Source organism: Pygocentrus nattereri, chromosome 22 (assembly GCF_015220715.1).
Source record: "Pygocentrus nattereri isolate fPygNat1 chromosome 22, fPygNat1.pri, whole genome shotgun sequence".
NCBI classification, from domain to species: Eukaryota; Metazoa; Chordata; class Actinopteri; order Characiformes; family Serrasalmidae; genus Pygocentrus; species Pygocentrus nattereri.
This window is the reverse complement of record NC_051232.1, coordinates 15,725,884-15,753,266: the sequence shown is the minus strand read 5'-3', so window position 1 is coordinate 15,753,266 and position 27,383 is coordinate 15,725,884. Positions and strand designations below refer to the sequence as shown.

Genomic DNA, 27,383 nt, shown 5'->3' with positions numbered 1-27,383 from the left:
CAGAATGTGACATAATCCCTCTGACTATCATCACTGCTTCTCACTCTAACAGGATTTACACACATTATCCCCTTACAGTGGAAATCAGCTTCACTAATGCCGCACTGAGACCCCTCATCACAAACATTGCAGGCTCAAGTGGAACAAAGCATGAGTGTGAATTGAATTGTATGTACATGTGAATATTGTCAGGATTTCACAATACTGAACAGTAAAAGTCACAGCAAAATGCTGATTACTCAGCATCATAACATTTTCAGTAAGAACAAACATTTTTATTTATTTCTTTGAGGCAAAATTTCATTGTTTATTGGTGTTGCCAGATATACATTTTTGCAAGTTTGTGCATATTTCAATGCATATGGAGTGTCTATTTTTTCATATGTAAATAAGCAGTAAATTACTGGCTACTGCGTTGCATTACTTTTACAGTTATGTAAAAAATTGCAGTGTTTTTTTCCCCAAAAACAGCCAAAAAGCTTTACTGTCTAAACAGGGAATTGAACCCACGATTTTAAAATTGTACAGGCTATCAAGTTACTTACTATTGTTGTGGTCACCAACTTTATTCCTGGAGGTCTACTTTCCTGCAGACTTTCACTGTAACCCTAAAAAAACCTGTTTGATCTAATTATCACCTTCAGAAGCTCCTCATTAGCTGATGAAGATGTGTTAGCTTTGAGATGAATGTACAACATGCAGGAAGGTGTATCTCCACAAAGATGCTTGATGCAGTGGCCACCGCATTGGAGCCGAAGCCTAGTTAAGAGGTCCCCAGAGTCACCCTCTACAACCCCTACTGCTGTTTGTTTGGTTGCTGTGACCACATAAAGAAATGATCATTTCTTTCTTAAAGAAATTATCAGTGATTTATTGGGATTCCAAGTGCTGTGGTGATGTGTACATCCATTTTTGTTTGGGAGTTATTGATGTGAAATCTCCGCAAGTGGTCTATACTGCACCAGAGGGGGCACCCGAGAGCAGGGAAGCTTGTGGAAACTGAGCTCACCCACAAACTCAATTTCTGCAGCGAGACTGAGCTAAACCTTGCTGAAACAGATCTCATAGAACAGCCATATGAAACACAATTATACACACCCACCAAAAGATCACTTGTACAGTCCAAAGGCAAAAGGGCAGGAGCTCAAACCTCCCCTGGAGTCTATCTGTGCACATGCCTGTGAGCTTTAACATCTAAACCTATAATTTAATACTTATATAATCTAATAACTGTCTACAAATCTAATAACTGTGAGGCAAATCAATAATCCAAGGAACAAGGCCAATGCCTAAACACACTTTAACCACCTGCATTCATAATAACAAATCTCAGGTACTCACAGCACTTCCAGGTCCCGCAGGGCTCGGAACGCTCCATCTTCAATACAGGAAATCTGATTATAGTCCAACTGCCTGATGGACAGAAAGACATGGAAGAATGGAAAAAGAGAAACGAAACCTCACACTCTTCCACACATGGATATTCCTGATAATATTACATAAATTATATTACAAAACATAAGTAAAAACAGAATACGATGATCTGCAAATCCTTTTCAACCTATATTCAATTGAATACACTACAAAGACAAGATATTTAATGTTCAAACAGATAAACTTTATTGTTTTTTGCAAATATTCACTCATTTTGAATTTGATGCCTGCAACACGTTCCAAAGAAGTTGGGATAGGGGCATGTTTAAGTGATACTTTTTTGATCCCACAAACGGGGAAATTCCACCTCCGCATTTAACCCATCCGTGAAGTGAAACACCACATACACACTAGTGAACACACACACTAGGGGGCAGTGAGCACACTTGCCCGGAGCGCTGGGCAGCCCTATCCACGGCGCCCGGGGAGCAGTTGGGGGTTAGGTGTCTTGCTCAAGGACACCTCCGTCATGGACTGTCGGCCCTGGGGATCGAACCGGCAACCTTCCGGTCACAGGGCCAGATCCTTAACCTCCAGCCCACGACTGCCCATTACCACTGTGTCACATCACCTTTCCTTTTACAACACTCAATAAGCGTTTGGGAACTGAGGACATTAATTGTTGAAGCTTTGAAGGTGGAATTCTTTCCCATTCTTGCTTGATGTACAACTTCAGTTGCTCAACAGTCTGGGGTCTCCGTTGCCGTGTTTTGCGCTTCATAATGCGCCTCACATTTTCAATGGGAGACAGGTCTGGACTGCAGGCAGGCCAGTCTAGTACCCGCACTCTTTTACTACGAAGCCACGCTGTTGTAACACGTGCAGAATGTGGCTTGGCATTGTCTTGCTGAAATAAGCAGGGATGCCCCTGAAAAAGACGTGTGGATGGCAGCAGATGTTGCTCCAAAACCTGCATGTACCTTTCAGCATTAATGGTGCCTTCACAGATGTGCAAGTTACCCATGCCATGAGCACTAACACATCCCCATACCATCAGAGATGCTGGCTTTTGAACTTGCGCTGATAACAATCTGGACAGTCCTTTGGCTCTTTGGCCCGGAGGACACAATGTCCATGATTTCCAAAAATAATTTGAAATGTGGACTCGTCAGACCACAGGACAATTTTCTACTTTGCGTCAGTCCATCTCAGATGAGCTCGGGCCCAGAGAAGCTGGCGGCGCTTCTGGGTGTTGTTGATATATGGCTTTCGCTTTGCGTGGCAGAGTTTTAACTTGCACTTGTAGATGGAGCGACAAACTGTGTCCACTGACAGTGGTTTATGGTTAAGTTTTACACAATGTCCCAACTTCATTGGAATTGGGGTTGTATGTTCTTTCTCTCTGTAAAACACACTTACAGGTTTTTGAGGTCTGTAGCTCCTCTGAAAGCTTTCCTTGGAATGCCCTGAATTTGATTTTCACTCAAATCTCTGCAAAACACAAACAACACAAATCCATTAGCACTGAAAACCAGCATTAATCACACATGTCCTAAAGTAAATAGAAAAACAGAAGAAACCTGTGAAATACACAGTGGAGAGGACAATAAATGAAGGAGTAAAAGAGACAACTTTTTTTCTTACAATTTACGTATTAACATCACAAAGGCTCAAAAAGAAGGTCTGACTCAATGTTTAGGTCTCAAATGCAAAATCAACATTATACTGAAGAGGATACTGATGAAAAAAGTAGGTAATTCACTCACATCCTTTAAATACAGTTTTGTTTAAGTTCTCTTTGAATACTTTTTCAACATAGTCGCAAAATAAAGATTGTTCCACTTTTGAGGATCTGAAGCACAACCAATGCGACAAAATGTTCTCTTGCATGTTGTATGCAATTATGTATTATGTGTATTATGGAGAGGTCTCCAATTACCTAGCATCTGCTAAAGGTTGCTTTAAATCATCACATGCATGTCTCAAATGTGTTTCTGAAGCTGGTTTTCCATTTTGGTAGATTCTTATTCAGATTTTCCCCTTCACCTTAAGTAAGAATTAGAATGTGCTGAATTGGAAGCCAACTTCGGCTTCGTGCCTCAAACCGTGTGGAGCTCCAACAAAGAGAGAAGGGAAGAGAACCAGAGGATGACCCTGATCACCTCTACAGGAAGAGTGCCTGTTTTTCTTTTCATTGAACACATGAAAAGAGGAGTAAATAGGCTTAATCCTCCTTTTATCCCTCACTTGTCTCTCTCTCTTTCACTTCCTCTCTCCTTTTGACATCAGTGTTAATAGCCTGTTGTAACACAATAACACACTAGAAAGAGAAGCGGTGGTCTCCTTTTAATCACACATGCAGTGTAGTATAAAAAGATTTAGACAACAGTTAGCTCTGATGTCATTAGGCATCATTGAAATGGTTATAATTCATATAGTCTTGTTTTCACTTGTGTCATATAGTCTAATAGTCATTTTGTGAACTGAAGTGATCATATTTCATATATTGTTGCTTTTTTCCTGTAGTGTGATGGTCATTAAGTGTAACCAAAGTGGTCATTAAGTGTTTTTACTCGACCATAGATCCACTCAGTTCAGCAGGACATCGGGGCTCATTGAGAGTGAACTGAAGCTAAAGATGACCGTTGACCTCACCATGTGTGTGTGTGTGTGTGTGTGTGTGATTTCATTAAATTGAACTCCTGTGGAGAAGGACACACACACACACACACACACACACAGATGAATGCAGTACGGAGCTCCTGTCAATCAAACTGCTCACCCATCAATCATCATCTAAAGCAGACGCTGTGTCTCCAAAGCCAGACAAAACACCAGGGCGCTATGTGCTGCCGTCTGATTGGTCAACTGACAGATGCTCCTATTCATCTAGACTACTGGCAGTCAGACTGACTGACAGCTGACAGCGACCAATCAGAGCTCAAGTAAAACTTTCAGTGAAAAGACACACATTCACACTTCTTCTCTCTCTCTATTTACTCTCTCTCTCTCATTCTCTGTCCCCTATGTCTCTCTGTCTCACCAGCTTTACGTAGTCATATGGATGCCGGCATATGCCAGGTGAGATAAACACCACTGCTGTCCACTAGGGGGCAGTGAGCACTCACCAGCACAGTCCACACTCAGATTTTACTTAAAACTATTCACACTGCAGAAAGAAATGAACACCAGCAGTCACGCTTACCATAAGAATGTGGTAAAGTGTGAAATATAAACAATAAGAGAGTGGTATTACTAACAGGGAAATTAAGTGGTTTGTAGTGAAATGCTCTGTTCTAGAGAAACTGAGGCAGAATTGTTCACTGTGGTGGTGATAGGAACCAGATGCCCAAGTCTAAAAGTTCCTTCACTATGAAATAGTTATGAATACACTGCCTGAAGTCTGAAACATTATTTTATGATAGAACATTTTGGTCTAAAATGTATTTTTAAACTCAATTCATGGTGGAGAGGTACATGATCAAACTTCATCAATCTAACCTTCATCAACATTGAACACACACACACACACACACACACACACACACACACACACACACACACACACACACACACACACACACACACACACACACACACACAGAGTGATGAATTGATTAAGCCCATATGGCTTTTCAATGTTTTATTTAAAGGGCCAATATCTTTTCTCTTTTTTTGATTGTTCTCCCTGAGCTCCACTTATAATGTGAGTGTGGTTTTATGCACCACAAGTTATAATTCAAACAGTTACAAAACCTGATGATTTTCACTCCTCTTTTAAACCTTTAGAATTAAACAGCCAGATTTTCTCGCTGTACTTTTAAGACTGATGTAAATGAGCTCTGTTCTGACTGGCTGAATTCAATCAAACAGCAGTCCATTCAGTGTAAACAGGCAGGGCTAAACTGCTGTAGGCTGAATTGGAGGATGTATGTAAATGCTTTGGCTTTTGTTACATGACAAAAACAGTGAATTCAAAACAGGTTGCTGGTGCAGTTTAGTTTTGCATATATGGACTACATACATTGGGAGTGAACGGTATGCTTTGATATTTTAACAATATTTATATATTACACCAAATAGTTTTATTTAAAGAAAATGTGACACAGTGCCTTTAAATGAGCAGGAAAGTCAGTTCCCTCCTGTACCACTCCTTTGTTTTCTTTTTTCTTTTCCTTTATTTTTTGTTTCTTTTCTTCTCTTTCATTCTGTCCATTCTTTGTCCAGTTGTCTTCTTTGGCACAGAAAGTTTCTGACATAACGTCTGTCACACCCGGCTGTATTTTACACACACACACACACACACACACACACACACACACACACACACACACACACACACACACGCAGCATTACTGTTACAGCTGTATGTGTGTGTGTGTGTGTGTGACCACCTGTCAGCTCTGGAAATGTCATTTATTCACACAGTAACACACACACACGTGCGCGCACCCACTCACGCCGCACGCACACACACACACACACACACACACACACACACACACACACACACACACACACACACACACACAGGCAGTAGCAGGTGGTGAGTGTGTGTGTGTGTATCCTGAGGGTCTCATTAATGTGTGTTTATGAACCAGAAGCGAAAGTCACACATTACTGATACACACACCCACAAACACACAGAGAGTAAAACTGAATTGATCTGAAGGCGGTGATTTAACTGAATCAACTCTGAAATGTCTGAATCAATTACAAACTAAAAAAAAACAAAAAAAAAAACAATAAATTAATAAAATTATACTTATATTAATAAACTATAAAATATTTCTTGGACTGTTATTCAATTCAAAACTCCAATTTAAAACTTGAATAATTGTGAAATGTTCACAAAACACCTGGTCATGCTTGTAAAAGGAGCATCTGGGAAAGGCCAAGTCCTTTATGAGCGAGGCCAGTGATGTTGCGCGAGCGGTGGTTCGAAAAGACATGGCAGCTGGCTTCACAGATCTTGTAGGAAGCCTGTGCTAGCCTTCGCCTTCCTAGCACCAGTAGTATTGTGTATTGTGCTCAGGAATACCACGGTCAATAAACATTGTTCATCACTGCATCTACAAAGATTGCACTATGCACAGAAGATGTCATATGTCAACATTATCCAGAAACTCTGCTGACTTCTCCAGGTTCCAGCTCATCTGAAATGGACTGATGTACAGTGGAAACCTTTTTAGATTGTTTATGGAAATAATGAACATCATGTTCTCTGGGCCAAAGAAAGCAATAATCTGTTCTTCTTAGGCCTAGAGTGATTGTTACCAGCATAACGTTCAAAAGCCAGGGTCTGTCATGGTATGGCAGGGGTTATTAGTGGGTAATTTTTATATCTGTGAGGGCACCATTAACACTAAACGATATATACAAATTTTGCAGCAACATATACTGCCTTTTAGTTGCCATCCATCTAAAAGACATCTACGCTTATGTTAACATGGTGGCAAGAAACATCCTGAACATGGTACAAAAGCATGGGGGGGATGGGTTCTAGACTGGCCTGCTTGTCTCTTATTAAAAATGTGTGGCGCATTATGAAGTGCAAAATACAAACTATGAAGGCCTGATACAGTTGTGCAGCTGAAGACCTGTATAACTGAAGGATGGAAAAAAAAATTAATCAAACTGAATCACAGTGAAATTTGAGAGTTCATGATGCACCAAATTGGATCCTAAGAATTACAATCAACCCAAATCAAACTGAATCGCAGTGTAAAATGGGATTTTCACTATGCACAAAATCGTTTTTTAAAGAACTGTGATGAAACTGAATTCAACTGAATCACAGTGAAACGCAAGATTTAAGGATGGAATGAATAATTCTCTGAAAATCAAATCAAGTCAAATACATTCAAATTGAATCTAATCATCATGAGTTTAGAGATTTGCAGTGCTGACTCACACAGGTTTGTTTATTTTCAGTTCAAATAAAAGAAAGGTTAAAGTGTTTCTGTTATTTTGGCCTCCAGCCGACACAGACTAAACAAAGAGACAGAGAGAGACAGAGAGAGAGAGAGAGTGTGTGTGTTTTAAACACGTTGTTTCAGTATAAAGTATGACACTTTCCCACACACACTCACAGTGAGAATGGAGGAAAAGAACAAATAGTGAGAGATGAAAGAGGAGTGATAACTCTGCTTCATTTCTCCTTCATCCCTCGCTCCCTCTGTCTAAATCTCTTCAAGATGTTTTTAGTCCCTGCCGCCAACATTCCACTGTGTGTGTGCGCGAACCAGTCTGAAATATTCTTGTTCAAATACAGACGCGCCTCAATGTTGTCTTTCACACACTCACAACTTTCACTCACAACCACACACACACTTAAAGAGCACCCGCAACCTCCTGACCTCAAAACCCACCAAAACCAGCCCCCAACCGCTCTCCCTAAGGGCTCAGGGGTAAGCGCCGATGGTCGTCATGGTAAAACCATGGGCATGTAACCATGGAAACACACAGTTTCAGCAACAGTGACATTAGTTAAGCCAGCACTATTGATAGTTTTATAGCTATCAAGTTATAGTTCAGTCGTGACAATCATGAAAACACATGGTCATAACAACTGTGATGTTAGCTGGGCTAGCAGTAATTATAGCTTATTTCTAGCCTCAATCATGACGTAATCATGGATGCATCAACCATGGAAAAACATTGTCCCAACAGACGTAAAGTTAGCTTGGCTAGAGCTAACAACACCTAACAGTTTTTTTTTAACTACTGCCTCATAAGCTTGCTGAAAAACTGGTTCATGTTGGTTTGGTGCTAGTTTTTTATATCAGAAATAGATAGTAAATAATATCTTGAGAAAAAGCATCAGTTTAGGCCCAAGTTCTAGATACGTGACTGACTGCGAATGCAAATCAAAGTCAAACCAGGTTTCAGATGTTTTTAGAAAAGGGAAAACAGCAGCCGCAGCTCTATGCCAGGACTCTTTACTGAAAGAGTCACAGTAAAACTAACACATAGAAGCTCAGATCTATGTTAAAGTCTGTCACACGCTTCTAATAAAACATGTGCAATGTCTTTTATAAGCTTTACACTTCACTGTTTAATCTGGAACGGCCAAAAAATGTTCATGTGAATACTTGTTAGCTCAGCACTACCATACTACTGGAATCCCACAGCGGCCTTATCAGACAATAGCATTATCATAAAAGTGTTTTATTTCTTTGTTTTTTGACCAAGTTTTGATATTTATGGCCTGAACTGAAGGTCTAGCTCTGATGGTTATCGTTTCCCTCTGCTATTTGAATATCTATCCCTGCAGAGTTCATGCTGAGTGTGAGAACAGTTTATAAGAGCAGCTGAGAGGGAGAGAGTGTGTATGTGGTTTTCAGTCTGCCAGTGGGAATTAATTTCAGCCGTAGAGGATTTCCTTCTCTAATACACTGCTTAACCATCACCACAGTGTAGACTGAGTGTAATAGCAGTTGTATCATTCTGAACCACTCTGAGTAAATCAATAAATCTCTCTAAAGCTGTTAACCTGTTGGCCTATAATACCACATAATATCACAATGTCACAGGGCAGCTTTTCATATAGCACATTTCATACACAAAGGAAATTCAAAGAAAATGCAAACCTCAATTCTAATCAAGATGGGACAGTGTGTGAAATGTTAATAAAATAAAATGTTAAAAAATGATGTTTTACCTCTTGAAAATGATTGTTTTGGTAAAGACACGCTCATCCAAAATTTGATATCTGTCATGTCATGTCATTTGACAGCACTCAGTATTCGTTTAGGGACTGAAGGCACCAAATGATCAGCAACTGGACCCTTGTTGTCATATATTGCACTTCATAATTCTACACGTTTTCAACAAAAGGCAGGCAATCTAGCACCTGTACTATTTGATTATGTAGCCATGGCTGCTATAGCACATGCAGAATGTTTTTGCTAAAATCGTGTTGAAATAAGCATGGACGTCTCTGAAAAAGATGCCGCCTAGAAGGCAGCATATGTTGCACCAAAGTGTGTAGATATATTTCAGTGTTAATGGTTCCTTCACAGATATTCAAGTTACCACTAATAACCCCCATAACAATAATCTAACGTTCTGGATGGTCTTTTCCCCCTTTGGCCATTTGGCGTCCATTGTTTCTATAAGCAATCTGAAATGTCGACTCGTCAGACCACATGTTTATTTGCATAAGTCCATTTCAGATCAGCTTGACCCCCAAGAAGGCGGCATTTCTGGATGTTGTTGATATATGGTTTCTGCTTTTGTGTAGTAGAGTCTTAATCCCTTAAATTACATACTAAGGCTTATTATTCAGTAACAACAGAGATGTAAATGCTAACTGGTTGAACCCCTGGTTACAGAAGCGCATAATAAAACTTTGGGCAACTTTGAATTTGTTTATGGAAATAATAGATGTGTTCTCTGGGGGAGCAAAAGAACCATCCCTGCCTATTTCAGCAAAACAATTCCAACTACCCTTTTTTAGATATCTAAGCAATGAATTACTGGCTAAATAATCAAAACTAAACCTGAATGATTTAATTTAGTTGATGATGATGAATGAATTCATCAACACAAATGATCTTATAACATTACAAGGTCTTCATATGACAAGCAGTGTGTTTGTTTACTGTTTATATTCACAGTTGTCTATTTATATAAGCACTGATTCTACCTAAACAGTTTCCCCCATACATCCCCCAGACTACTTCACGAGTAAAGTGAGCAGCAATGGATTCAGTAATCAAATTCAGAGTTTGTTCGAGCTGCTGCAAGTGCTCAGATATTCTCACTAATTAAAACACTAGGAGCTCAGAGCAAGATGTTTAACCCTTTTAAATGACCAAGGGCCTGTAGTGGGCCCAGAGTTTTATTACACACTTTTATAATCCAAGAATAGCTCAACCAGGTTGCATTGACATCCCAGTAGTTACTGAACAATAAGCCTTTGCATGTAATAAGCCTGAGATTGTAAGGGGTTAGCTAGCACTAAACAGCACAAAATTCATAAACACAATCAACATTAAATGCAGTAAATCATGTGATTAGGACTGTTATTTATGATGTTTATAAAGGGTGAACACACTAATTGTTGTGTATTAAAGCAGAGTCCCACTGAGACTTTCAGTTGTATAACCTGAATTCTGGCCAAAAAAACAAACAAACAAACAGCAGGAAAACAAAACACAACACAAACTGCCAACGCTGCACACAAAGAAGCAGCAGAAACTCTCTTACTTCTTTTAGCTTCTAAATGCCTTCTATTACATTCTGTTAATTCATTTCTGACTCATAGATCATTAAAATAACTGGACAAATTGTGTGCATGTTCTAAACTTTCAAATCACATTTAAGTTTAAGTAAAAGAGAAGAGATGAGTTGAATTTCAAGAAAAGTTATTGTGTGTATAGAGAGAAAAACATGATTTATAATTTTTTGCAATTTTTGAAGTGCAGTCTGGAACCTGTTAGTATAGAATGGAAACTGAATATGTGCCAGCCTTCTAAAGTTTGAAATCAGTGTTTTAGTAATATAAAGGCAGTTTGTTTATATGGTTGATTAATATTGTACATACAAACAGTGTGAATGGGTCCACAAAGTTACAACAATGGTTTTAATGTCTCATCGTGTACCTCAAATGAGTTTAAAGCTAAGTTATCTCTATATCTATATTCACTTATATCTGTTTCTGTACCATTTCAGACTTTGCATTGGTATTCAGACTGAGGGTCTCAACTTGGGGCCAAGTGGGTTGTGACAAAGCTGTTCGATGCACGTATGCATACACATATATGTGTGTGTGTGTGTGTGTGTGGACTGTTCTATCAAACTATTTGCAACTTTGGTTTTAACTAAAACTTATTAGACAAACGCTGTCCCATGTTATCACAAACAGCTTTAGTCCATATGCAGAGTCTAACCCTAGATGCATTTACAACCCCAATTCCAGTGAAGTTGGGACGTTGTGTAAAACATAAATAAAAAACAGAATACGATGATTTGCAAATCCCTTTCAACCTATATTCAATTGACTACACTACAAAGACAAGATATTTAATGTTCAAACGGACAAACTTTATTGTTTTTTGCAAAAATTCACTCATTTTGAATTTGATGCCTGCAACATGTTCCAAAGAAGTTGGGACAGGGGCATGTTTACCACTGTGTTACATCACCTTTCCTTTTACCAACACTCAATAAGCATCTGGGAACTGAGGACACTAATTGTTGAAGCTTTGAAGGTGGAATTCTTTCCCATTCTTGCTTCATGTACAACTTCAGTTGCTCAACAGTCCGGTGTCTCCATTGTCGTATTTTGCGCTTCATAATGCGCCTCACATTTTCAATGGGAGACAGGTCTGGACTGCAGGCAGGCCAGTCTAGTACCCACACTCTTTTACTACGAAGCCACGCTGTTGTAACATGTGCAGTATGTGGCTTGGCGTTGTCTTGCTGAAATAAGCAGGACGTCCCTGAAAAAGACGTTGCTTGGATGGCAGCATATGTTGCTCCAAAACCTGTATGTACCTTTCAGCATTAATGGTGCCTTCACAGATGTGCAAGTTACCCATGCCATGGGCACTAACACACCCCCATACCATCAGAGATGCTGGCTTTAGAACTTTGCGCTGATAACAATCTGGACAGTCCTTTGCCTCTTTGGCCCAGAGGACACGACGTCCATGATTTCCAAAAACAATTTGAAATGTGGACTCGTCAGACCACAGGACACTTTTCCACTTTGCGTCAGTCCATCTCAGATGAGCTCGGGCCCAGAGAAGCCAGTGGCGTTTCTGGGTGTTGTTGATGTATGGCTTTCGCTTTGCATGGCAATGTTTTAACTTGCACGTGTAGATGGAGCGATGAACTGTGTTCACTGACAGTGGTTTTCTGAAGTGTTCCTGAGCCAATGTTCTAATATTCGTTACAGAATGATGTCAGTTTTTAATGCAGTGCCACCTGAGGGATTGAAGGTCATGGGCTTTCAATGTTGGTTTTCTGCCTTGCTGCTTACTTGCAGAGATTTCTCCAGATGCTCTGAATCTTTTGATGATATTATGGACTGTAGACGATGAAATCCCTAAATTCCTTGCAATTGCATGTTGAGAAACATTGTTCTCAACAATGTTCTTCACAAAGTGGTGAACCTCGCCTCATCCTTGCTTGTGAACGACTGAGCCTTTCAGGGATGCTCTCTTTATACCCAATCATGACACTCACCTGTTTCCAATTAACCTGCTCACCTGTGGAATGTTCCAAACAGGTGTTTTTTGAGCATTCTTCAACTTTCCCAGTCCTCTGTTGCCCCTGTCCCAACTTCTTTGGAGCATGTTGCAGGCATCAAATTTAAAATGAGTGAATATTTGCAAAAAACAATAAAGTTTATCTGTTTGAACATTAAATATCTTGTCTTTGTAGTGTATTCAATTGAATATAGATTGAAAAGGATTTGCAAATCATTGTATTCTATTTTTATTTATGTTTTGCACAACGTCCCAACTTCATTGGAAGTGGGGTTGTAAGTCAAACCCATGCATTTACATTTTTGAGCAAGAAATAGGACAACAACCCTGTCCCTCATGGGCACATGGCAATTAATTAGATCCTACTGTAGTGTAAATTTTCCAAAATCTTAAATCTTTTGGACACATTACAGTGGGATCTAACTTAAGTAAACATGTTGTCACGATTGGCTCCTCCCAGTCCTGTCCATGTGTTTGCGTTGTGTTTTGGTTTTGTAGTCCTGCCCCCTTGTTTAGTGACTCCGCCCCGATTGTTCCCACCTGTGTTTCCACCTGCGTCTTCTGATCCCTTTTTGGCCCTGTAGTATTTAAGCCCTGTGTTTGACTTTTTGTCTTTGCTGGTCTTTGTATTGGTGTTTGCATTGTTGTTTGTTCTGCTTGTACTGTTCGCATTGTTATTCTTCATGGCCCCCTGGCCAATCCGTGTTGGCTACATGAACCTGGACCGTTTAGACGATGACCCTGGATTTGCCCATAATAAACGTTGCTTATCTCCGCACATGCATCCGCCTCCTCGCTCCCTGTTACACATGTCTAAAAGTCTTAAAATCAGTGTGAACTTTCATTACTTAAACATATATATTTTAAATGCAATTAAGTAACTTGTTGTATAATAAAAAACATTAGGATGTTGTTATGTTGTTATAACTGTTCTAGGCTATGTTTGATAGTCACGTACTGGTTGAGTTATGCTAAAAATCATCTAAAAATGTCCAGTTTACCAAACATTTTGGTAGTAAATGTTTCGGTAGTGACAAATTTAGATATTTTAGTGTTACAATTGTTTTGTTTAGAGACAATATGGTATCTTCATTTATTTAAATGACACAAACTTAAAGTATAGGATCAAAGTAAAATAATTTTAGCTCCATTTTCAATTTTGACTTTGAACAAATTCAGTAGACTGATCCTATGACACTGTTGTATCATGATTGCCCTCTTAACTATGCATAAATGTTTACTCACTAAATGGATATATGTAGTACTGCATAATGTGGTAAAACTAAAGTTCCTCAAACAGATGTGGGTGAACAATGGAGCACATACAAGCTGCACATTAGAAATATATGTATATATATATATATATATATATATATATATATATAATGTGTGTGTGTGTATAGATAGATAGATAGATAGATAGATACTTTATTGATCCCGAAGGAAATTTATATATATGTGTGTGTGTGTGTGTGTGTGTGTGTGTGTGTGCTGCATCTAAAACCAGCTCACTTAAGTATAAGTAGAGTACTGAGCAGGCTAATCTCAAAGCAGAATGATGAAATACTGAATAAAACATCTAGAAATACCTACTGGTGAATAACATTTAAGTCCACTTATTATAAGTTAATATTGTATAAAAGTTTTAAACAGGTATGTAAATTAAGTCCTTCATGACTATCACAATTTAATTTTAAAAAGGAAACTTAAATCACACTTTATTATATCTAAACATGAAATCTAAATCAACACAAACACGCTGAGAGGCACTTCAGAAATGACTGTAGAGCCTTACTTGAGTCACACGCCAGGGGTGGGGGGTTTGATGGGGGTTTATTAGAGTCAGTTGTTTTGATGTGAATGAAGTCATTAAGAGATAAATTATTCATGCCTCATTTGACTCCTATAGGCCACCGTACTCTACCCAAACACGTTACCATGACAGCAGGACAGTACAGAGAAAGGAATCGCACACACAGGCGCACTCAGCTGTCAGCAGATAAACACTCTGTACACACCGCACAAACAACCTTGTTACAGCTCCATTATTAAATTAATATTGACTTTAAATGTCATTGTTAGTTTAATCTAACATCACATACTGAATATTAGTGGAGCTCTGATACGAGTGATTTTAGTGTTTATAATAGTTTACGTAGTTAATATATAGCATTTATCACTATGGCCTAACACATTCCATAGCTAACTACACTAACTTACTGAGTGTTTACTTACTAATACTAACGCCTACAGTGCTAAATTACAGTGTTTTTGAATACAAGCGCTGTATTCCTTATTCTTCTTATTCTTATCCTTATTATTCCTTTCTTCTTCTAGCTTAATTAATACATCAATACAGCTTCAAACACACAAACTCCATTCAAATACTTTTTCTAGATCATTTCAGTGAGGGGTCTCCTGTCAGTTCCTTAATGTCAGAACTTTTATACTTTCAAAAATACTTTTGACAAAAGTTGTCAACTTTCCCATTGACTCGCATTGTATATTGTGTCTTGTGACAAATTTCAATTTCTTTTTCATTTTTTCCTTTTTTTCCTTTCTTGTGTTATAACATTTGATTTCTGTGACTCATTCCTTACAAATACTGTTTCATGATATGTTCTTTCCTTGCAATGTCTGTGTTTCCTTCAGTAAAATGCTAATCTAGTCTGCTCTTATCCAGGCGGACTTGCGCTGCCTTGCCACAGACAGCTGACATTTTCAATAGAGCTGCAATGGAAAATTTAAGACATTACCCAACACTTGCTGCAGAAGTGGAATAAACAAAATGTTGATTGTTTTGGAGCCATGGAGACCAAATGACTCTGAGACAAACTCCGTACAACAAAAATAAAAGAGAACAGAAAGTCTTCCACCTTAAATAAGCAATATCTTCTTGATACATATCAACAGATAGAAAATCTGAACTTTAGCAATATTTCTCAAATGATAGAAAGCTACTTTAGTGACTGCATTTTCATGCGGGATAAAACAGAGCTCAGAGTCTAAGACCACAGCCAGGTTTTGTAGTTCAGGTTTGAATTATGAAGCTAAAGAACCAAGTTTCTCATAAAGCAGCTTTCTCTGAGTTTTTGTACCAACAAACAATATTTCAGTTTTTTCATGATTTAATTGTAGAATTTTTTTGACATCTACTGAGAAATATCTGACACATGGCTGGCGAGCTTGTCTACAGAGTCTTGAGAATGACTCAAGAATGAATGGAAATGTATAACAGGTCATCAGCATAGCCATGAAAATTTATATTATGCTTCCTAATGTCATAGGGAGCATGTACAAAGAGAAAAGTAAAGGCCCTAAAATTGAACCTTGAGGGACTCCACAAGAAACGGCAAATCTTTTTAATGAATGATTTCCAAGTGAAACCATAAATTGTCTATTACCTAAATCTGATTTAAACCATTCTAAAACTGTGCCCGAGAGACTGACAAAATTATTTAGTATGGAAGGATCCAATATTACTCTTTTTTAGCAAAACCTCTGGAAAAGCACCTGGTGTCAGTGAACAATTTACAACAGTTAAACATCATTGTGAAAACAATCAAAAACCATGAAGTAGGAACAGGGTCAAGACTACATGTGGATGAATTTGTTTACAACAGTTTTAAGTTCCTGATGATTGACAATAGAGAAAGATGTCATTACTGATGTAGGTTTCTTATCAGGAACATTATAGGAGCTTGTTTCAGCTAGCTGAGCTATGCCCTGTGTTATCAGGTCTATTTTATTTTCAAAATGAATTGCAAACTCTTCACAAGTTCTAGAAGTTAAATCACCATGAGACGCACTGGCAGAAAGGGTGGGTTAATTAGTCGGTCTATGGTGGAAAAAGGATTTGGTATTATCTTTCTGTTTATTAATTACACTAGAGAGGAATGACTGTCTGAATATTTTCATAGCATTATTATAGACTGAGATCTGATTTTTGAGAATATCATAATGTACCTGCAGTTTAGTTTTCCTCCATAAGCACTCTGATTTATGACAATTTCTCTTAAGCTGGCATATGGCAAGTACGCAAGTTTTTCTTCCATTTGACTGGAGCGAGAATGTGAAGGGTTTCAGGTCATTACAGTTAGATCTGTATTCACTGATCAATTATAAATGCTTTTAAACTCCTCAACTGTTGCTGAATCAACGTACCGCTTTTTAAATGACCTTTCAGGTACCTTCTTCCTTACTTCTTAAATGCAGAAATGATCTGATATGAAAACATAAGAGGTTTGGGACACATCTGTGTTTAAACCTTTAGTGATCACCAGATCCAGGATGTGACCAAGCTTGTGGGTAGAGCTGCCCACATGCTGCTTCAAATCAAATGTTTCTAGAAGTCTAATGAATTCTAATGCATTAATATCTGATGAATTATCAATATGCAAGTTAAAATCCCCTCTAATATTACTGACATATAAAAATAAATAAATAAGCAAACAAAGAACACACACACATGTGTAATTCAGATGTATCTCACTGTATGTCTCAATATATCAGTGTCATTTCTGAATAAACTCCTCCTGCGCAATTCATCATACACACTCACACACACACACAGACACACACACACCCCTCAGCCGGACCCTCAGGCGTCCCACCGCGGTCGGACTGTATGGAGAGGCCGCACATACAATAGAGCTGCTGGAGTCTTTGTGTATCTGTCAAGCACATTAATACACTTATAACATACACACACCCACACCCACATACAAAGAAACCAGGCCAGTCTGTTTCACAATCAGATGAGAAACATTCATTTTATAAAAATATTAAAACTTAAGAGATGATTAGAGAGTGTATTGTGATTAACAGTGTTGATGGTAACATGACACCAAATAAAGTATTACAGTAATCAAATGACTTTTTGGTCATTTTGGTTCAGCCCAGAAACCACTACGATAGTATAGAGAAATCCAGTCATCTGCTAGCTGGTGTCTGAATACTGTGATGTACTCTGACATGGATACTCTGGCAGGACTGAAGCCAGTAAGGCATCACTGATGTGCCAAGCCAGCTAATATTTGCTGTTCATAAGTTGACATGGTGAGAAACTAAACAGTTTAGCACGGTCTTGGTCACTTGTTTAGCATTTGTAATGGGATAGCCGAGAGCTCGTCACCATACAGCTAAAAAAAAATCTGTTTTCTTTCGTAAATTATCACTACCACAAAAACTGTGGCCCTGCTTTTCCAGCTGATAAAAACAGCTCACCAGACACTTTCTCCCACTCTCCCATGACAGATTTGTGAAAGTGTTCACTGTTTGGTGAGTGTTTGTCATGTTCTGACAATAAGAAAAAAGAAGAAAAATCAAACCCCATTCTTGCTTCAAATCTGAAAAAATCAAATGTGAGAAGACTCAATGCTAAAACTCAACGCTATGGGTCTAATAAGATGTGTAGATGTCAAGAAGCCCTGAGATTGGGATTAATTAAATAATGAGGAGTTAAATAAATGCTTAAATGCTGGAAAATTAATCAACTTAAAGCCCCAGAGAACCTAAATGTTTTGCCTCCTGTGGGCCACAATGCACATGCAGAAAATATATCCTGTGAATAACTTTTCAATGGCCAGTAAATGGCCAGTGTATTTCTTCAAAATTCTCCTTGTTCAGTGTAAACTGGTTGGTCATAATCTCGGGTCAGGTCAACTGAAGCAACTTGCTCACCAATCACAAGGCTGATGTCGTTCTCCCACCCAAGAAACTTTAACAAAACTGTGTTCTGTGCCTGTAACAGAGAAACTGAGAGAGGCAGCTAACCACCAAGCAAAAGCTAACCTAGCAAAAATAGCTGACCTATAAAGCAAGGTCATTTCTCCCATTTGAACATTCATGGGTTCACCCAGCCAGAGTTCCCTGGATGCAGATGCAGCAGAAAAGTGAATAAGAATCTTCTTTAAGGTGCCTCCATATAAAAGCTGGGCAATATTTTTAGTGAGTGGTCTACAACAGCACCTGTACACGCAGAGCTGCTTCACTCAATTTTTCCCACTATGCTCACGCTGTTGTGTTTAGTTCTACTTCATTGCATGCATCCACTCTAATCTATATGGATGATGTGTATGTGTGCTGACTCTGATTGTAAACTCTGTAAATTTAGACAACAATCTGCCCAAAAACTGTTTATTGTATTACTTTTCACAGGTAGTGATCAGTAAATGAATGCATTAGAGTTGGAGACAAATAATTAGTCATTTGTAATGGATTATTGTTTATAAGTTACTACTCTAACACTCTTGCCAGCTCTTATCCGTATAGCTCTGCCACTAACACACACACACACACACACACACACACACACACACACTCACACACACACACACACACACACACACACACACACACACACACACACACACACACCCCTTCAGCTGTTCCGGCTGACATTTTCATTATTAGTGGAAGTGTGAATTATTAAAGTGTCTGGAGGATCATAAGGAACCCACTGTTGCTGTATTTTCAATACTGGCTTATTCCACACCAGTGCTAGGAACCGTTTACATTTATGTTTAAAAACGTAAGAACAAGATTTAATTAATAAAAATTTCAAACTGATCTGCAACATTAAAACATTTTCACATCAAAGTCATAATTTAGAAGAGTGCAATTTTCAAATCACAAAAGCTGCAGTTTTAACTGGAGCCTATCAACAACGCTGTCTCAATGAGTTATAATTAGGTAAATTTAACCCAGTAACACTGACTTTGTGAACTGCCTGTAAATGACTTATGCACGGTGATATCACAAGCAGAATATAACCAGGACTAACTGCCTGCCTGCATTCAAGTTTCATGGCAGGAAAACTGGATGTGCGCCTGGACATTAATTTATTGAAAACAACTGAAATATTAGTCAGAAGGAAATTGCAAGGAAATATTTCCCCCAAATTAGTCAGCTCTAGATAGAAATACATATATATATAATTATTTTAAATGTTTAAATTTAGCTTTGTCACTAAATATTTAGTTTAACTATTAAGTTTATAGAATAACTGAACTGAGCTGAAAGCTGTACATAAACACAAGACTAACAATATTTCCCTTAAAACTAATTTCATCTTAATTAGATTCACACAACAGATTCATTTACTGGGTGATGAACTTTTATATGTTATTGAAATATTTAATCTTAGAAATGTTTATATTTCAGCCAGTTTTCAAAATTATTTTTTCAAAATTTATGTAGAATTATTCTATTATTCTATTGAAACTCAAATTCTATTGAATTCTATTGAATCTCAAACACAACAGAAAATTTGAGGACAAATTGGAGCACAACTTTTTGCTCAGTTGCAGATATTACCTTTTTTTCTTGTTTTATGTAAATCCAATCAAATTTTTGTGCAACAGATATATTATTTATAAAACAACTGTAAAGAAGAAATGTGGCACACACATTAAACATAAAAAATATACCGATGCACAGTAGCAAGTCCTATAAGTCTGTTAAAACTGCTCAAACTGCAAGTAAAGCAGGTGACATTATGACTTTCTCACCATTTTTATAAATATTGTACCCCCAGGGTAAGATGTCCCACCACCTTTTTTTTCACTCTTTGTCAATTGATGGTGCCAAATCTAATCTTAATATGTTTACTGAATTGTCATAGTCTAATTTATCATGAAATTTCAGCTGGATCACAGCATTTCTGGGATCAATATAGTGACAATAATAACTATTTAATTCATGAGCAATTATATCTTTTTCAGCTGAATATAAGAATTATCATATATAACAAAATGAAACATAAAATATTGTCTGTGCAAAAGTTATGGCACATTTTATATTTATTGTTTAATTTTTTGTATAAAATAAAATATTATTATGTATTCTGCACATTTTACATTTTAGTACACAATTGATTACCAGGAGTTAGCATCACATATATATACATATAGGGTTGAGTCAGGAAGGGCATCCGGCGTAAAACTTGTGCCAAAACTATCATGCGGATCACAAATATGATTGCCATACCGGATCGGCCGAGGCCCGGGTTAACAACAACCGCCTCCGGTGCTGTTGACCAGCAGGGTGCCGGTGGAAATTGGACTACTGTAGGTCGAAGACCATCAAAGAGGAGAGGAGGAAGGCGGGGTTAGAAGGCAGCGAGAGAGAAGGAAAGGCAGGAGTGTGGAGGTTAGAGTAGGGACTCTGAACATAGGGACAATGACTGGTAAAGGCAGAGAGCTTGCAAACATGATGGAGAGAAGGAAGGTAGATATTCTGTGTGTCCAGGAGACCAGATGGAAAAGAAGCAAGGCCAGGAACATTGGAGGTGGATTCAAACTGTTCTATCATGGTGTAGAGAGGAAGAGAAATGGAGAAGGGATAATCCTAAAGGAACAGCTTGGGGAAAGTGTTCTGGATGTAAAGAGAGTGTCAGAGAGGATCATGAGCCTGAAGTTGGAGGTTGATGGTGTAATTTTGAATGTGGTCAGTTCATATGCACCACACGTTGGTTGTCAGTTAGAGGAGAAAGAGGAATTTTGGAGTAAGATGGATGAAGTGGTAGATGGTGTCCCTAGAGAGGAGAGATTGGTGATTGGTGCAGACTTCAATGGACATGTTGGTGAAGGGAACAGAGGGGATGAAGAGGTGCTGGGTATGTATGGTGTGAAAGACAGAAATGCGGAAGGTCAGATGGTTGTAGATTTTGCAAAGAGAATGGAAATGGCTGTGGTGAACATGCATTTTCAGAAGAGGGAAGAACACATGGTGACATACAAGAGTGGAGGGAGGTGCACACAGGTGGATTATATCCTTAGCAGGAGATGCCACCTAAAGGAGATTGGAGATTGTAGTGGTGCCAGGGGAAAGTGTAGCAAGGCAGCATAGGGTGGTTGTCTGTAGAATGAGATTAGAAACAAAGAAGAGGAAGAGAGTGAAGACAGAGCCAAAGATTGGATGGTGGAAGCTGAAGGAGGAGGATGGTTGCAGGCAGTTCAGGGAAAAATTGCAACAGGTCCTTGGGGGCAGTGAGGAGCTACCTGAGAACTTGGAAACTACAGCTAAGGTGGTGAGAGAAACTGGCAAAAATGTGTTGCGTGTTTCGTCTGGCCAGAGGAAAGAAGACAAAGAAAGTTGGTGGTGGAATGAGGAAGTCCAGGAGAGTATTCAGAAGAAGAAGGCAGTTAAGAAAAAGTGGGATAACCAGAGAGATGAAGGAAGTAGGCAGGAGTACTGTGAGGCTAGTCGCATAGCGAAAAGAATGGTGGCAAAGGCAAAGGCTCAGGCCTATGATGAGCTGTATGAGAGGCTGGACAGTAAAAAAGGAGTAAAGGACTTGTATCGTTTGGCTAAACAGAGAGATAGAGCTGGAAAGGATGTACAGCAGGTTAGGCTGATAAAGGATAGAGAGGGAAATGTACTAGTGAGTGAACAGAGAGTGTTGAGTACATGGAAGGAGTACTTTGAAGAACTAATGAATGAGGAAAACAAGAGAGAGGGGAGGACAATGGGGGGAGAAATAATGGATCAGGAAGTGCAGAGAATTAGTAAGGTGGAAGTGAGGGCAGCTTTAAAAAGGATGAAGAATGGAAAGGCAGTTGGTCCAGATGACATACCTGTGGAGGTATGGAGATGTTTAGGAGAGAAGTCAGTGGACTTTTTAACCAGGTTGTTTAACAAAATCCTGGAGAGTGAGAGGATGCCTGATGAGTGGAGAAGTAGTGTACTGGTCACCATTTTTAAGAACAAGGGTGATGTGCAGAGCTGCAGTAACTACAGAGGTATAAAGTTGATGAGCCACACCATGAAGGTATGGGAAAGAGTTGTTGGTGATGGACAGATTGACAGATGAGGTCAGGCAGGAGGCTCCATGGACCATGATGTTTGCAGATGACATTGTAATCTGTGGTGAGAGTAGAGAGCAGGTGGAAGAGAATCTGGAGAGGTGGAGGTTTGCACTAGAGAGGAGAGGAATGAAGGTCAGTAGAGATAAGACGGAATACATGTGTGTGAATGAGAGGGAGGCAGGTGGAAAGGAGAAGATGCAAGGAGTAGAGGTCATAAAGGTGGATGACTTCAAATATCTTGGGTCAACCATCCAGAGCAATGGACAGTGCAAAAAAGAGGTGAGGAAGAGGGTGCAGGCAGGATGGAGTGGGTGGAGACGGATGTCAGGGCTGATGTGTGACAGAAGGATAGCAGCAAGAGTGAAAGGGAAGGTTTACAAGACAGTAGTGCGTCCTGCTATGATGTATGTTTTGGAGACTGTGGCTAAAAGACAGGAGGCTGAGCTGGATGTGGCGGAGATGAAGATGCTGAGATTTTCGTTGGGAGTGACAAGGCTGGACAAGATTAGAAATGAGCAGATCAGAGGGACATTGAAGGTGGAGCAGTTTGGAGATAAAGCCAGAGAGGCCAGGTTGAGATGGTTTGGACATGTGTTGGGGAGGAATAGTGGATATATTGGGCAAAGAATGTTGGAGATGGAGCTGCCGGGTAGAAGGAGAAGAGGTAGACCTCAGAGAAGGTTTATGGATGTAGGGAAGGTGGACATGGATATGGTTGGTGTGAAAGTAGAGGAGGCAATGGATAGGGCAAGATGGAGGCAGATGATCCGCTCTGGCGACCCCTAAAGGGAGCAGCCGAAGGAAGACACACACACACACATATATATATATATATATATATATATATATATATATATATATATATATATGATTGCATATCATCTAATAAAAAAGTTATGCAGAGACGATGAATTGATCCAAGATTCATTAGGAGGACATCTTGCCCCGATAGTAGGTCAAGACGGCTCCTTTTAAAGCTGTTGTATTTTGTGCTATATAAACAGAACTGTCTGCTGTTCCAGATTATTTCCTCTTCAGGTTTATACATTATTCTGAACCCGACAAACTCACAGATCAACACAGATCTGACTTAGATTTACAGTAAATGTTCTTTAGATGGACCTTTTTCTGAGTCTCACGCATATACACTTACATCCACAGACTGTAAAGCTGAATACTCAAACACGCAAAGCCAACGAGGAGGGCAGTTCATAAGAGGTCAGTTCTTTGTGAGTGAGCTGGACTGTAGAGTGAGCAACGTTAAAAACTCTACACACCCTGAAGGCAAAACCCACAAATCAGTCTGCACTGCACTTCTCTCTCTTTCTTGCTCTTTTCTTTCACTCTCTCTCTCACTTTTAAAAGCAGCCTGAGGTTAGCTGATAGCCTTTTAGCCAGCGCATGTTGCAGCACGACAGTGTGCATGTGTGTGTGTTATTATACCGATTATACCGTATGGTGGATAAAGCAGGTTTTTATAAAAACCTTTTATGAGCTCAGCCTGAAGCAAATAATACAATAAGCAATAAAACATGTAAACTCACACACACACACACACACACACACACACACACACACACACACACACACACACACACACACACACACACTCCAGTACACTAATCAGAACCTTGGGGTCAAAAGTGCTTTTTCTGTTTTTCCTTTACTTTCTAATCTGCTTGTAGTGTGTGTGTGAGTGAGTGAGAGAGAGAGAGAGAGAGAGACAGACAGACAGAGAGCAGGGACATGGAAAGGTGGTTTAACCTAGGCAGAAACATACATATACACAGTTAAACAGCTTGAACACCCAGCCAGAGTTTGAACACCTAAATCACATGATTTGTTGAATTTCTAAAATACATATACCAACACATCCTCTACAGAGAACATGCTTAAATATGACATTTTGATGTTATGTTTAATGTGCTGAATTTAACATTGTTGAAAAAACATAAAACTGTTATATAGGCCACATTTTGTGTTTTTTCCCAGATGCATTAAATTCAGCCAATAAATAATAATTGTACATTAAAATGTGCAGATTTGTGTTCCTATAGAGGATATGATGGCATATTTTCACTTAGAAATGGGTAACCCCATCTTTTATATATATATATATATATATATATATATATATATATATATATATATACACACACATACATACACACACACACCTATATACATATACATATATATATATATATATATATATACACACACACACATTATATATATACACACACACACACACACACACATATATGCAAAATCGCAGATTTACAAAATAAGAAAATGGTGATACAGGATTTTGTTCTGACAGTGAAATATTAGAAGCTGCACCGCTCTTCATTTTTACCAGTCAACTAGTCACCATTACCATGTTAAAGTGAAAATGAATGTTCCGAACATCTGTGAAAAGTATTGGCTGTTCACAGAGGCTGGAGCTGCACATATTGTGGTTCAAGGTGTTTGGGATATTTCAGGGATGTTCAGTCTGCAGACAGACGCACACAGGCTGTCTGATGTAAACTACACATTAAAATTGCCACAGCTCTCAGAATCTGTAGAGACTGGCTTCATCAGTTCCGATTGGGAAGAGACGACTTCTCATCAAGCTAAATGCAAGTAGCAAACAGCAGCGTCTCCATATCATAACAGCAGCCTAGAAACATCTTACCAACCACCTGGGAGAGCACAGCAATGGCTTTTGTCAAGCTATCTTAAAGTTTGTTCACAAACATTCCCATTCTAGTTTTAAACTGCGGCTCTACTGTTTTTTTTTAGCTACTTAAATCTGGGTGTGCTGCAATCCCCTCAGCTCCCCGACCTCTCACGTCTCTGTATGTGTAGTGCGGGTGAGGTTTTCATTACACGTTATCCTGCACAACTGGCAATGTCCGGCCGAGATCCCCCACCCCACACCCCCATGTGCCATGTCGGTGCACTTGCTGCAGTAGATTATTAATGCTTGGCTTGCTGGTCTTTTTCCATCTCTGTCTATCAAACACTAACTAAAATAAACAGAGTCTGCACTGTCAATCAAACTCATCAAGCACTTGCATATTTACATACCCATGCCCAAAAGCTCTGCCCCAACTTCCAGAATCCATTGCTGTGCACATTTAGTGGTTTGCAAAATATTATGTTTTTTAAGCAATCACTGCAAACAGACAGAATATGTGTGTGTGTGAGACTCCTCCAACAGTAACACTGTCTAAAATTAACCGTGTGTATGTGTGTGTGTGTGTGTGTGTGTGTGTGTGTGTGTGTGTGTGTGGTGTTGATGTGCTAAGCTCCTGCGGTCATTATATGTGTGTGTCACATTCCAGACAGTTCCTACATTATTTTTAGAGGCCGAGGGGATTTACACACTCGCACACGCTCACAAGTCCCCACTGTCATACATATACACACTACAGTGTGTTATTACCCAATCAACAGGCTCCACCCATAAACCATGGTCTTGTGTAGCTACTGTAAACAAACTGTAGAACACACTAATTTTATATCACAATACTATATTTAGACCAAGTTAATCATTTAACCTAATGAGAAACTGTAGAGCACACAGCTGCAAGGCACCTCATGGATCTGGTTTGTTATGCACTCACATTCAACATGCTCAATTTTTAGGATGTAAACTGAGTAATTCGGAGTGGTTTGCTGTGAAATGCTTGGTTCTAGAGAAACTTACTGAGTCAGAACTGTTCACAGTGCTGATGGTAGGAACCAGACGTCCACCTCTAAAAGCTCCCACACAGAAATGTACTATATTAAATGGTTTTGATTGTGCTGTCTGATGTCTAGGCCATCGGTGTGTGATAGTTTTGGGAAGATTTTGGCCTAAAAATATTTTTAAAATTCATTCATGGTGGAGGGGTACATGCAAAGTGTTCTGAGGCAAAATCTTTTTTTCAGAATTACCACTATTTTACCATCATCAACATTACACATACAAACTCAAAAGGCTTGTGGAAGTTCACTGGTGCATTTGGATACTAAAAAATAAAATGCCTATATTTGTGTTGTAGACATCACAACCCCTCATGTCCATCACTGCCACTGTAAAGAAATCTGAGTCTCTACTATGAACCATTTCACATCAAATCACTCTGAATGTCTTTGCTTCTAAGCCACTACATTATGGGGGAATTCTGGAGAAAGTAGTGGAATTACTTCTTTCAGTACACTGAACTGAGTGAGCAGTTGTGTTTAACTGAGTTTGTTACCACTCACCGCTGCTAATACAGAGCTGTATATTGAATTAAAAATAAACAGTAAAGGTACTGCCTTTACACAATCTTTGTTTTTCTCTTTTTTTCATTATTTCAATATTTTTTCTTTTTTCTCTGTGAACTTGCTACCAGCTCCCTCACTCAGACAGTTGCGCAGTTCCGCTTCCCTGTATTAAATTACTTTTGAGTGTTGGTCCTGTTAGAGCTTCAATTGGAGTGACCTCACAGAACAGGAATTCCTGAGAGCCATACAGAACACACTAACCAGAGGGGGAGAGAGAGACAGACAGAGAGAGAGAGAGAGTGAGAGAGAGTGAGAGAGAGAAAGAAAGAAATAAAATTAACACCTGCTAAGCCACAATTCCCAAACCAAAACATTTCAATCCCACAGAAACCCTCGTACCGAGTATGCAGAGCTAATAAGCACAAATCTGTCATCTCTGTACTTAGAGCGCACTCACAGAAGTCTTAATCAGTCATGGTTTAGAACTATTTATCTGGGTAGTGAGGATATTTCTGCCAGTACAAGCACTATATTACAATAGAATAAATACAAGAATAAATAAATGCAAAGGCATTAATATTACATGAAAATAATACAAAAAATAGTGGCAAGATAATAATTTAATGCTGTTAATGCTATGCCGGACAGTGCTCACAGTAGAACTACTAATAAATTAACCAACAGCAAACTTACAAAAGCAACAGTAAAGTGGAGCCCCAATTCCCCTCAACTGGGAAAA

The 27,383-nt window shown here is 39.0% G+C and overlaps 1 protein-coding gene across 5 annotated transcripts in view; it reads right to left on the bottom strand.

The window, feature by feature from the left end:
• The window catches only part of slit2 (slit homolog 2 (Drosophila)), a 104,392-nt gene that overhangs the window by 51,543 nt on the left and 25,466 nt on the right, over positions 1-27,383 (bottom strand). For all 5 annotated transcript variants that reach the window (XM_037533035.1, XM_037533036.1, XM_017715007.2 and 2 more), the window contains exons 5-6: positions 2,794-2,865; positions 1,342-1,413 (exon numbers count right to left, since the gene is read on the bottom strand). In XM_037533035.1, coding sequence (XP_037388932.1) covers positions 1,342-1,413; positions 2,794-2,865 — 144 coding nt within the window. The remainder of the gene's footprint in view (positions 1-1,341; positions 1,414-2,793; positions 2,866-27,383) is intronic.